Source organism: Moschus berezovskii, chromosome 14 (assembly GCF_049115385.1).
Source record: "Moschus berezovskii isolate FMDL1 chromosome 14, NW_MosBer_1.0, whole genome shotgun sequence".
Lineage (NCBI taxonomy): Eukaryota > Metazoa > Chordata > Mammalia > Artiodactyla > Moschidae > Moschus > Moschus berezovskii.
In genome coordinates, this window is record NC_142473.1 from 37991699 (window position 1) to 38003803 (window position 12105).

At 44.7% G+C, this 12105-nt stretch overlaps 1 protein-coding gene across 4 annotated transcripts in view; it reads right to left on the reverse strand.

Annotated features, from left to right (window-relative positions):
- Nucleotides 1–12105, reverse strand: part of CLMP (CXADR like cell adhesion molecule) — a 97688-nt gene that overhangs the window by 13822 nt on the left and 71761 nt on the right. For 2 of the 4 annotated variants that reach the window (XM_055423241.2, XM_055423243.2), the window contains exons 3-4: nucleotides 10462–10545; nucleotides 3932–4089 (exon numbers count right to left, since the gene is read on the reverse strand). In XM_055423241.2, coding sequence (XP_055279216.1) covers nucleotides 3932–4089; nucleotides 10462–10504 — 201 coding nt within the window. In that variant the 5' untranslated portion in view covers nucleotides 10505–10545. The remainder of the gene's footprint in view (nucleotides 1–3931; nucleotides 4090–10461; nucleotides 10546–12105) is intronic. The other 2 variants (XM_055423242.2, XM_088843036.1) reach the window with 1 other exon arrangement.

Sequence of the window (12105 nt, forward strand, 5' to 3'; positions counted from 1 at the left end):
AAGCTGAAACTTGCACTCTGCTTGGATTAGCCGCTTAGAAGTTCCCAGAATGGGCCCGCCTGTGTCTTTGCTCTCCTGATCTCCTGAGGGCAGTGCCTTCTATAAACATGCAAATCAATTGTGCCTTCTTACCAGAAGCACACCTCGACCTCCCCACAAGGACTCTCAGCCAGTGGCTCCTCCTCGGCTTTCCTCTAGAACATTCTGCATATCTCAGTCTTGATATGTTTCTCTTCAAGTAGCTCCTTCATGAGAGAGTGTGTGTGTATATTGGAAATCCAATATTTATTAAATTTAACTAAATCGATTTTATAAAATATTGATTTGTTTACTTGGCTGCTTCTGGTTCTTAGTTTCAGCATGCAGCATTTCTTTAGTTGTGATACTGGGGATCTTTAGTTGCAGCATGTGGGATCTAGTTCCACAGGAATGGAACCCAGGACCCCTGCCTTGGGAGGGCAGAGTCTTAGCCACTGCACCAACAGGGAAGTCCCAACTAAACTGATTTTTAATCTTTCAGAACTTCCAATAGCGCCAAGCTTTTTCCAGCATCAGAGTCTTTGCATAATTAATCTGCTGGAATAATAATTTTTCTCCCCATATTTTCCTTATTTCCTATATAGCAGCACTAATTGTCTAGTTTCTAATTATTTATGAAGATAACACAGCTAGTGGTTAATAGTTTAGGTACCAATATCAGAGTGCCCAATTTCAAAAATGGGTGACTTAAAGCAATTTTCTCACTTTGTGTGTGTACATGCCTCAGTTCCTTATCTGTAAAATGGTACCAATAATCCCGGTTATGAGAAGTAAGTTAAATGAGACAATATGTGCTAAACAGATTTGTGCCTGGCCTGCAGCTGGTATTTATTGTTCTGTACTTAAATTTTTTTTAAATTATTAAATGTCATTTTACTTTAAGCTCCTAGAAGGCAGAAATTCTGATTTTTTTCTTCACTGTTATACCCCAGCACCTACCATGGCATACAGTAAGTGCAAAATAAATTCATGCCATCTGGACTTCCCTGGTGGTTCAGTGGTTAAGATTTCAGGCTCCCAGTGCAGGAGGCATGGGTTCAACCCTTGGTGGAGGAACTCAGATCCCTCATGCCACATGGCTCAGAAAAAGAAAAAAAAATCATGCCATCTGAATGAGTGAATAAATGGCAATCCTTTCTTTAGAGCATTCACTGAAGATAAGTAGAGAACTGTGCCTGCTTATTAGGGTGAGGACAGAAGCTGTATCAGTGACTTTCCTTATTTTATTCAGTTTGTGGCTGCACCCTATGGCATCTTAGTTCCTGGACCAGGGATTGAACCCTAAGCCCCTGCATTGGAAGCGGGAGTCCTAACCATTGGACCACCAGGCAAGTCCCTCAGTGGTCTTTTTAAATCAATCCTTATATTCACCTGGCCTAACTTTTTTTTTTTCCTTTAGTTTAAATGAAACCACTTGCAGAGAAGGAAATGGCAACCCACTCCAGTATTCTTGACTGGAAAAGTCCATGGACAGAGGAGCCTGGCGGGCTGCAGTCCATGGGGTTACATGACTGAGCATGTGTGCATGACGGTGGAGGGAGATGGGTTGGTAGCAATAAACTGGTAGAACTAAAAAAAATAAAATAAAAAAATAAATGAAACCACTTGGGTGAAAGTTAGATAAATAATGTCATTCTTGGATTTTTATTAGAGGAACATGGGCACTTATTTACTTCATTCAGAACTGAGAGTTTCAGGTCTAGGACTGATTATGAAACTGTTGAAATAAACATGCTCAGGTTAAGGTGACCTTGCTCTGGAAAGAACAGACTGAGTCTTGGGATGGTGCACTAGGAGAAGAGAACGACAAGCAGTATCAAAACAACAAGGTGATGTAGGCAGCTCTGTAAGCAAGTTCAGTTCCAATTGTGATCTTGAATTTTATTTTCAGTGAAAACCTTAGCTTCCCTCTGCATAAACCACCTTATGAAATTAGCAGAGACATCGGAGAGGAAAGGACAACTTTATCCTTTTTAGTAGGGAAAGAAGTAAAGTTCTGAAAAAGAAGGAAAGTCTAAAATCAGCTTCCGTAGGATGTAGTTTGTTTTTTTAACCACAAAACTTTCAACAAAGAGTTTTTAAAATAAGTCAATAGTGGGGAAGGGTGGAGAGAGGAATAGTTAGGGGGTTTGGGATGGGCATGTACACCCTGTTATATTTAAAATAGTTAACCAACAAGGACCTACTGTATAGCACAGGGAACTCTGCTCAATAGTCTGAAACAACCTAGCTGGGAAAAGAATTTGAAAAAGAACAGATACATGTGTATGGATAACTGAATCACTTCATTGTACACCTGAATCTAACACATTATTGTTAATCAACTGTACTCCAATATAATATAAAAGTTTAAAAAACTATAAATAAATAAAACACTTGTGTTAAAAAAATACAACAAAATAAAAGCCAGCCTATGGTGTTGGGAAAAAAAAAAGTCAATGGGTAAAGGCTGTTAATTCAACCTCTGGCTTGGGAAGATCCCCTGGAGTAGGAAATGGCAACCCACTTCATGGACAGAGGATTCTGGTGGGCTTCAGTCCAATGGCGTCACAAAGAGTTAGATACAACTGAGCACGCACAAACATGCACAAAGGCTATTGAAGAATAGTTATGCCAGAAAACCTAGGTTGAGCCAAGGTACAGTGGTTGAGTGCAGTCAAGGCAGAAAGGATGGTAACAGTAGATTACCTAGTTCTCATTCGCTAATGAATGTCATGCCAGGAGGTCATCAGGAGCAGAGTGTGACAAATCTGTTTATACCGCCAGTTCAGTTCAGTCGCTCAGTCGTGTCTGACTCTTTGCAACCCCATGGACTGCAGCATGCCAGGCCTCCCTGTGCATTACCAGCTCCCGGAGCTTACTCAAACTCATGTCCGTCGAGTCAGTGCTGCCATCCTACCATCTCATCCTCTGTCATCCCCTTCTCCTCCTGCCTTCACCCTTTCCCAGCATCAGGGTCTTTTCAAATGAGTCAGTTCTTCGCATCAGGTGGCCAAAGTATTGGAGTTTCAGCTTCAGCATCAGTCCTTCCAATGAATATTTAGGACTGATTTCCCTTAGGATGGACTGGTTGGATATCCTTGCTGTCCAAGGGACTCTCAAGAGTCTTCCAGGTGTGGTTCTGGCCCACTAGACTTGGCGATCAAGCTACTGCATCCTCGTCCCTCTCATAGGAAAGACACCACTAGTGTAGATTGTCTTCTTGGGCAAATGATAGATTCTTGTAGTTCTTGCTTACCCCCAAATAGAATTAGGGTTAGGGTTAGGTTTATACCACCAGAAGCTTATAAAAACCAATGGGCCGCCGCCCTGGTGACCCTTCCAAATCTCAGCACTGCAGACCCTGGGCCAGCTCCTTCATTTTCCAACTGTGGAATCAGTATCAGTTCTTTTGCTCATCCAGTTATACGTTTTAACCGTTTCCATTCATCTCTTCTTAATTTCTCCGTATTCTATGTTGTTTATCACTTTGCACAGTTGTAGAGTTCAGAAGTCATGACCATGCAAAGTTTAAGCACCAGCAGGTGGTGATGGTTTCAGAAGAGGAAGAGGAGCAGGCTTCTCAGGACAGGTATGGTTCTGGTCCACCAGACTAGGCGATCAAGCTACTGCATCCTTGTCCCCCTCATAGGAAAGACGCCACTAGTGTAGATTCCCTCCTTGGAAAAATGATGGATTCTTGTAGTTCTTGCCTTCCCCCAAACAGAATCTCTTATCCTCACAACCCGGCACCCTTTCTTGTTACAGTATTGTATCTAGAGTCTTCCAGCTCTAAACCAGATGAAAAAGCAATTCTAGAATTTTCTTACACAGTGAGAAAGATGCAGGACTAAGGCAAGGCACGGGCGGACAAGGGAGAGGGAGGCGAGACCCCAGTCAGACCCACACTCACCACTTTCTGGTTCCCTTCATGATCTGTGAGCAGCCATTCGATATCCAGGGTGTCTTTTTCTGGGAGCCCCAGTTGATGGTGACAGGGCAGAGTGACCTTCTCCTCTGCCACTTTCTTGATCTCAGTGTGAGTCCCCAAGGTTCCAACGTAGTAGGAAACTGGAAGAGGAAAACCTCCAATGAGTCGTGCAGAAACTGGCTGACAGTGTGTGGGAAACAAACACTACAACTAATAATTACCGGGTGTTTCTGTGGGCAAGAGGCATGTCAAGGTGTTGGAGGAACCCTGGTCCAGAAGTACTGGAAGTCCCTGGTCTCACACTGGCTCCTCCATCAACTGAATTCATCATATCTTCCATAGCCCGCCAAATTACACTCCTGCTAATGCCCACCTTTCCTACCCTCCATGGTTTTTAGAAACAATGAAATCACTCAGGTCAAAAACAACTTTGTGTTTTGACCTTTCTTTCTCCTTCTAGCAAAGGCTTCTGAAAGGACGGAAACTAACAAGGAGGATGGGGTTAGCCTCCTCCCAGCACAGGCTCCGGATACGATTCACTCCACAGAGCCATCCTGAAGTCTGGCCACCCTCACAGAGCTCTCAGTAAGTGCAGCCGTGCCTCCAGGAACAAACGGGCTCTTGTGGCAGCCCCTGCTCCCTTAAGGGACACACAGTCTCCTACTCCCCCAGCCATATCATATAGCTGCAAAATAGGAAGCAGCACTTTCTACCCAAAGCAGAATTCCAAGTTACCACATTTGGATCCTGTCCCTTCATCCGTCCAATATTCTTTTGGCCAATAGGAATTCAGTTCCACTTTCTTTAACTTTCATCTTTTTCCAGAAATGATATCGTGTCAGCAACTTAATTTTGTAATGTTTTTTGGCTTTGTAGCTTGTGGGATCTCAGTTCCTTGACCAGGAATGGAACCAAGGCCCCCAGCAGTGGAAGTGTGGAGTCCGAACCACTAGATCACCAGGAATCCCATCAACTTGCCCAGTATCACACAGCTAGGGCGTGTCAGCGCAAGGCTCTACCCAGATCTGTCTCCCTGAGAAGCTCACCCTAACGGCCATGCTAAACTACTCGTACCCTTGGTTTTATGTGGCTTTCTGAGTGCCTGGTTCTCCCATTTATCTCTAAGCACCTTGAGATTAAGTTCCTTCACCACTGCATGCCCAGAGCACTCAGTCAAGGTCTCACATGCTGCAGGTGCTCAATAAAAACGTATTGGATGGATTTGAATCTAACCCATGCATTGATTTTATCAATGAGCAAACTGAGGTCTGGGGATAAGGAGTTGGCGCAAGGTCCTACAACTCATTTAGTGGCGGAACTAACCCATATAAAACCCATCCTCCTTCAGTTCCCATAAAGCAGAGCCAGTTTGCCCTGTACTAAGCTAAGCTTCTATGCAGGAGCTCTGGCTTCCATCTCTGATCACTTTCCATTGGACAGGACAGTGTTCAGATGAAGCACCCCTGGCAAAGCTAGAGAACCCAGCACCAATTCGGTGCATACAGTAGGCACTCACTATATATCGAATAAATAAATGCAAAGAATCAGCTAGGAAAGTTGCCGATTTGAGCCACTAGAGGGAATCAGAGGCTCAGATTTGGTTGATGTCCTCAAAGGAAAGGAACACAGTGGTGGGTGGCGTGCTTTGCCAGAGCACCAAGTTCTATTTATACCACACCCAGAATTAACACAGCAGTGCAGGGCCAGGCCACTCCATGAATCACAAATGGTTTTACCAAGGCAAGGAGCCTCGGGATCAGGGTGCATGCACCTCTAGTCTTCCCTGAACCTCAGGTCCCTAGAATCCCTGCACAGTTCTCAGGTACTTCTGTGCTTTTTACCTCAAACTCCTGAAGTCTATGTGCAAAGTGCCTGGGCTCTCCTTACAACCTCCAGGCTTGGCAATGCTCATGGGGGCTGCTGAACCTGTGTCTGCTTGCTGCCTGACAGGTGAGCAAGAAGGGGCAATTTAACCCCCAGGGGCCAGCCTTGGGTTCCCTGGGCACTGAAGGGTTCACTTTCATTGAGAAAGACCTTGCTTGCTGCTTAGTCATTCAGTCACGTCCAACTCTTTGCAACTCATGGACCACAGCCATCCAGGCTCCTCTGTCCATGGGATTTCCCAGGCAAGAATACTGGAGTGGGTTGCCATTTCCTTCTTCAGGGGATCTTCATAACCCAGGGATCAAACTCGAGTCTCCTGCTTGGCAGGCAAATTCTTTACCACTGAATCACCTGGGAAGCCAGAGAAAGACTTGTTGTTCAGTCTCTAAGTTGTGTCTGACTCTTTCTGACCCCATGGACTACAGCACGCCAGGCTTCTCTGTTCTCCCCTATCTCCCAGAGTTTGCTCAAACTCATGTCCATTGAGTCAGTGATGCCAAGCAACCATCTCATCCTCTGTTGTCCCCGTCTCCTCCTGCCCTCAATCTTTCCCAGCATCAAGGTCTTTTCCAGTGAGTTGGCTCTTCGCATCAAGTAGCCAAAGTACTGGAGCTTCAGTTTCAGCATCAGTCTTTCCAATGAGTATTCAGGATTGATTTCTTTCAGGATTGACTGGTTTGATCTCCTTGCAGTTGAGTGGACTCTCGAGAGTCTTCTCCAGCACCACAATTCGAAAGCATCAATTCTTTGGGGCTCAGCCTTCTTTATGGTCCAACTCTCACATCTGTACATGACTACTGGAAAAACCATAGTTTTGACTGTACAGACCTCTGTCAGTAAAGCGATGTGTCTGCTTTTTAATATGCTGTCTACGTTTGTCATAAAACATTCATAGCTGAAGTCTTTCTAAAAATGTTATGTCCAAAAAACTGGCATTATTTTGGTGATCAAGAAGATGCCTTGGATGACCCTTTCATGGAGGCTCACTTAGTCCAAATAAATGAGACCTACAGTTTTCTTGCAGTGACTTTCCCTCACATATTGAGGCCCAGTTTCTGGATCAGACTGTCAGTTCAAGCAGATGTGGCAGGATTGAGAACCCTAGCTGAGTTTTTTAAGATGGCTCCCTCCCCTAAGGCCACTGGTAACCTATCTTGCTTTTATGGATGCAAAAAGACAAATGGCCCAGGGTAACTTTTTCAAAAAATATATTTATTTCTATTTATTTATTTGTTTATTTCAATGGGCTTGGTGGTGCAGTGGTAAACAATCCACCTGCCAATGCAGGAGATGCAAGAGACATGGATTAAGAACCCTGCGTTGGGAAGATCCCTTAGAGTAGGAAATGGCAACTCACTCCAGCATTCTTGCCTGGAGAGTCCCATGAACAAAGGAGCCTGGTGGGCTATAGTACATGCAGTCACAAAAAGTTGGGCATGACTGAGCACAGCACACAACTTATTTGGCTGTGCTGGGTCTTAGTTGTGGCCTTTGAACTCAGTTGTGGCATGTGGGATCTGGTTTCCTGAAAAGGGATCAAACCAAGGCCCCCTGCATTGGGAGGGCAGAGTCTTAGCCACTATTCCACCAAAGAAGTCTGCCCAGGGTAACTTTTAATAGAAACTAGGATCTGCATATAAAATATCTTATTTCTCTCTTATTTCCCTAGCAGAGAATTTTCTACTTCTCAAATATTTACTAAATGCCTATGAGGTACAAGTTGCCCAGGGTCTGCATCTACTTCCTCCAAAGAACGGATCCTCAGGTGCTGCCATCTTTAACTCCAACACCCCCGTTCCCCCAGGGCCCCTAGGAGAGGCCAGTGTGCTTTCTGGGTCCTGTTTTAGAACTGAGTTGTTGATTATCAGGCTGTGTAGACATACAGTTTACAAGTAACATAGAGAGCCGTAGCAGTTACTGTCCGAAGTCACATGCAGGAGCTGCGCCGTTGCCACTATTTAATGTGCAGTGGGGCACCCGTGAAGGGCGATGGAGGGGCGCAAGCACCCGCCTTCCACTCAGTGGTTACACTCTTTTCAATGGAGCTGTTCAGTTTCCTAAGTGGGAGGAAGGTTTCCTTGTGTTTTGCTTTACAGGGAATATTCAAGAAGGCCTCAGGAAAACCAAAATCATCAAATCAGAAAAATAAAAGGATTTTGGAAATTTTATTTTTTAAAATAAATTATTTTTGGCTGTGCTGGGTCTTCACTGCTTCGCTCAGGCTTTCTCTAGCTGTGGAGAGAAATGGGGGCTACTCTTTAGTTGTGGTACATGGGTTTCTACGTGGGTTTCTCATTGCTGTGGCTTCTCTTGTTTCAGAGCACAGACTCAGTCTCTATGTGGACTTCAGTAGTTGCGGCTCATGGGCTTAGCTTGTCCTTGGTATCTGGAGTCTTACAGGACCAGGGATCAAACCCGTGTCCCTTCATTGGCAGGCGGATTCTTATCCACTGTGCCACCAGGGAAGTTCAGATTTTGGAAATTTTAAACTTCTCTTATAGATCAAGAAATCAAGGCTTGGAGAAAAGTGACTCTCCCAAAGGCCTTCCGATTTCTAGATTAATATATATGTAAAATTCTGTAGGTATAAGAGTGTGTGTGCGCGCATGCAGGAATGTACCTTCCAGACTGTTTCTGGAACACTGTATGCCATTCAAGATATAATAGAAAGACCATGAGTTTGGAGTCAGATAGATATGGTGTGGACTTAATTTGCTCTAAGACCAATTAATTCTCTGACTGCTCTGAGTTTTTTCTCTGTAAAATGAGTATAAAAACATCAATCATGAAAGACGATTGTAAGGATTATTCAGTTCAGTTCAGTTGCTCAGTCGTGTCCAACTCTCCACAACCCCATGAATCACAGCATGCCAGGCCTCCCTGTCCATCACCAACTCCCGGAGTTCACTCAACCTCATGTCCACAGAGTTGGTGATGCCATCCAGCCATCTCATTCTCTGTCATCCCCTTCTCCTCCGGCCCCCAACCTTTCCCAGCATCAGAGTCTTTTCCAGTGAGTCAACTCGTCACATGAGGTGGCCAAAGTATTGGAGTTTCAGCTTTAGCATCAGTCCTTCCAATGAACACCCAGGATTGATCTCTTTTAGAATGGACTGGTTGGATCTCCTTGCAGTACAAGATGTATATAAAGTGTCTGACGCTGGCACATGATACACAGTACATACTCAACAAATGGTCATTATTAATAGTTGTACACACCGTATGAAAGACAAGGAAAACGAGAAAAACATACTAAAGAGGTGGAGCAGAATTGTCAGGAGTTTGAAAGTCATTTTGCTAGATAACTTAATGTTTGGCCATATTTGTTCACTCTCTCTCCATATATATGTATGTATATATATATACAGATGGGCTTCCCAGGTGGCACTAGTGGTAAAGAACCCGCTGCCAATGCAGGGGATGCTGGAGACAAAGGTTTGATCCCTGGGCCGGGAAGATCTCCTGGAGAAGAGCACGGCAACCCTCTCTAGTATTCTTGCCTGAAGAATCCCATGGATAGAGGAGCCTGGTGGGTTACAGTCCATAGGATCTCAAAGAGTAGGACACTACTGAAGCGACTTAGCAAGCACGCACACTAGTCTTTATTTGTTTTGGTGGAGGGGAGGGGAGTGCTTCCCTGGTGGCTCAGATGGTGAAGAATCTGCCTGCAATGCAGGAGACCCAGATTCGATATATATATACAGATATATTTTGTCACATATTTTTGCTGCTATATTTCAACATCATGATCACACCCAGGAAAAGTAACCACATTGATTACTGGAAGATCAATCATTTCTGACAAGAGTGGTTAAGGAAGACTCTGAGTGGGACTAAGCTAGTTCTGGAGACAGGTTTTTCCTGCAGACCCTCGGGAAGGCGGAGAGCACCCCCAGTGGGGGAGCAGCTGCAGTAGAGGCAGAGGCAGCGCCTCCCCCACCCCATTAGCTCCTCAGGCACCCTGGCTGTAAACTAGGGGAGTTTGCTATTTTGCCTTCCCATACTAGCCTGAGCCCAGAATCTCTCCAGCCAATGGCTTCTATGAGGTCTTTGGAAAAGGAAAACCAAATTCACTCTGAGCTGCTAAATGATTCATTTCGCTGTCTTCTCAGAGACAAACGTATATTTGATATTTAGAAAAAGACTGGAGCTGAAGGAACACAGCTGTGGTTATCAGTGGAATTTCAGGCATCTGGGAATCAGTGTGGTGCCTTGTTATCTTTTCCCCCAAGGAGGTGAATATTTGTTCCTGAAATCCTAAAATGAATGGTGTGGGTGCCAGGACCAAGGTGGCAGCCTTGGCTTCAGTGGTGGTGGTGGCGGTGGGTTGGGGGAGGCAGGGGGTGTATAGAGCTTCCTCCTATCTGAGGGTTGATTTTAGAGGAGGTGAAGGAAGGGAAAAGCAGGGAGAAAGAGGGAATAAAGGAGGTGGAGGGGGAGCGGGGAGAGTGGGAGAGAGGAGGAGGGGAGGGGAAAGAGGGGGGAGAGAGGAGGAGGGGAGGAGGGGGAGGAGGGAGGGAGTCAGATTAGACAAAGGAGAAGAGAGGGGGAAAGGGAGAGACGCTGATAGAAGATAGTTGAAGAAGTTTCCAGACTAAACACAGGCTGATTAAAAACTATCAACTCACCTCCCTTCCCCTCTGTGAAAAACTGTCTCAATGTGTACTTCATGTGTATTTATCCACATTAAAAAATCGTAAGGCGCTCTTCACCTATCAGGTAGAAAAGAGATACAAAAGACGATAACAGTTTCTCCTCCCTCCTCAAACCATTTGAAAGCTAATGATTAATAATACTTTACATTTATTTAGCAATTAACACTTAACTCAGCCTGTTCAATTTCATTTTTTCATGTGCGCCCTAGGAGCACCTGAAAGCTCATGTTATCATCTCTGTTTCAGAGAAGAGAAATTGGAGGACCACACAGCTGAGGCCACATGGCTGATGGGTAGCCCTTCAGGGACATGGGCCCACCTCCAGTGTTTTCTAATCTCTTTTCTGAATCAAAGCTTCTGCCTTGAAATTGACTGGTTGGAAACACAGAGATCATGTTTATTAAATATGGATGGCACAGAGCTAGGTAGCAGAACTAATCTGAGTAGATACATTAAGATATACAATTATCTGGGACTTCCCTGGTAGTCCAGTGGCTAAGACTCTGTGCTCCCAGTGCAGGGGACCCAAGTTCAAAATCTGGTTAGGGAGCTAGGTCCCACATGCCACAACTAGGAGGTCACATGCCACAGCCAAACATCCTGCAAATTAAGATAGAAAATCGTGCTGCAACTAAGACCTGGCACAGCCAAATAAATAAATATATTTTTAAAAGATATAATTATCTTGCTAGCTGAGATTCTGAGACAAAACAAGATTAAATTTAATAGCAACAATTGTTAAAAGTTATAGCCAGGCAGAAGTACAGGGTTGGGAAAGACCTGGAGGACCTGGGGGGGTTACACGATTTATACTGACAAGTAGTCTGATATAATTGCTGAAAAATCCCAATGAGCTTGGGCTGCATTGCTGCTGCTGCTAAGTCGCTTCAGTCGTGTCCGACTCTGTGCGACCCCATAGACGGCAGCCTACCAGGCTCCGCCGTCCCTGGGATTCTCAAGGCAAGAACACTGGAGTGGGTTGCCATTTCCTTCTCCAATGCATGAAAGTGAGAAGTAAAAGTGAAGTCGCTCAGTCGTGTCCGACTCTTCTCGACCCCTTGGACTGACGCCTCCCAGGCTCCTCCATCCATGGGATTTTCCAGGCAAGAGTACTGGAGTGGGTTGCCATGGGCTGCATTAGAAGAGGTTTAATGTCCTAAGGCATAACAACTTCATTGTTTTCTATCCTAGACAAAGGAGTACATCCAGACATCTGTGTTCAGTTCTAGAAGCTGCACATGGGAGGGATGCTCACAACAAAGCTGGCATCCAGGGCTGTAACTGGGAGATGATGGGATCTAAAAAACATGTCATATGAGGGATAGTTGACAATTATCGGTGAAAAGTTGGCAGGAAGGAACTTGTTGAGTATTGGTCCAAAGAGCAGAATTAGGCCCAGATGGTGTAATGGATTCAACCATAAAAGGATAAACTGGGAGATCTCCAACACCTCTTTCCAGTTCTGAAATGATATGATTCTCTGACAAAGGATTTATTCCATTTTATATATATATATATATATATATAGTTGTTGTTGTTGTTTGTTTTTAAAATTGAAGTGTAGCGGGCTTCCCAAGTGGCTCAGTGGTAAAGAATCTGCCTGCCAAGCAGGAGGGT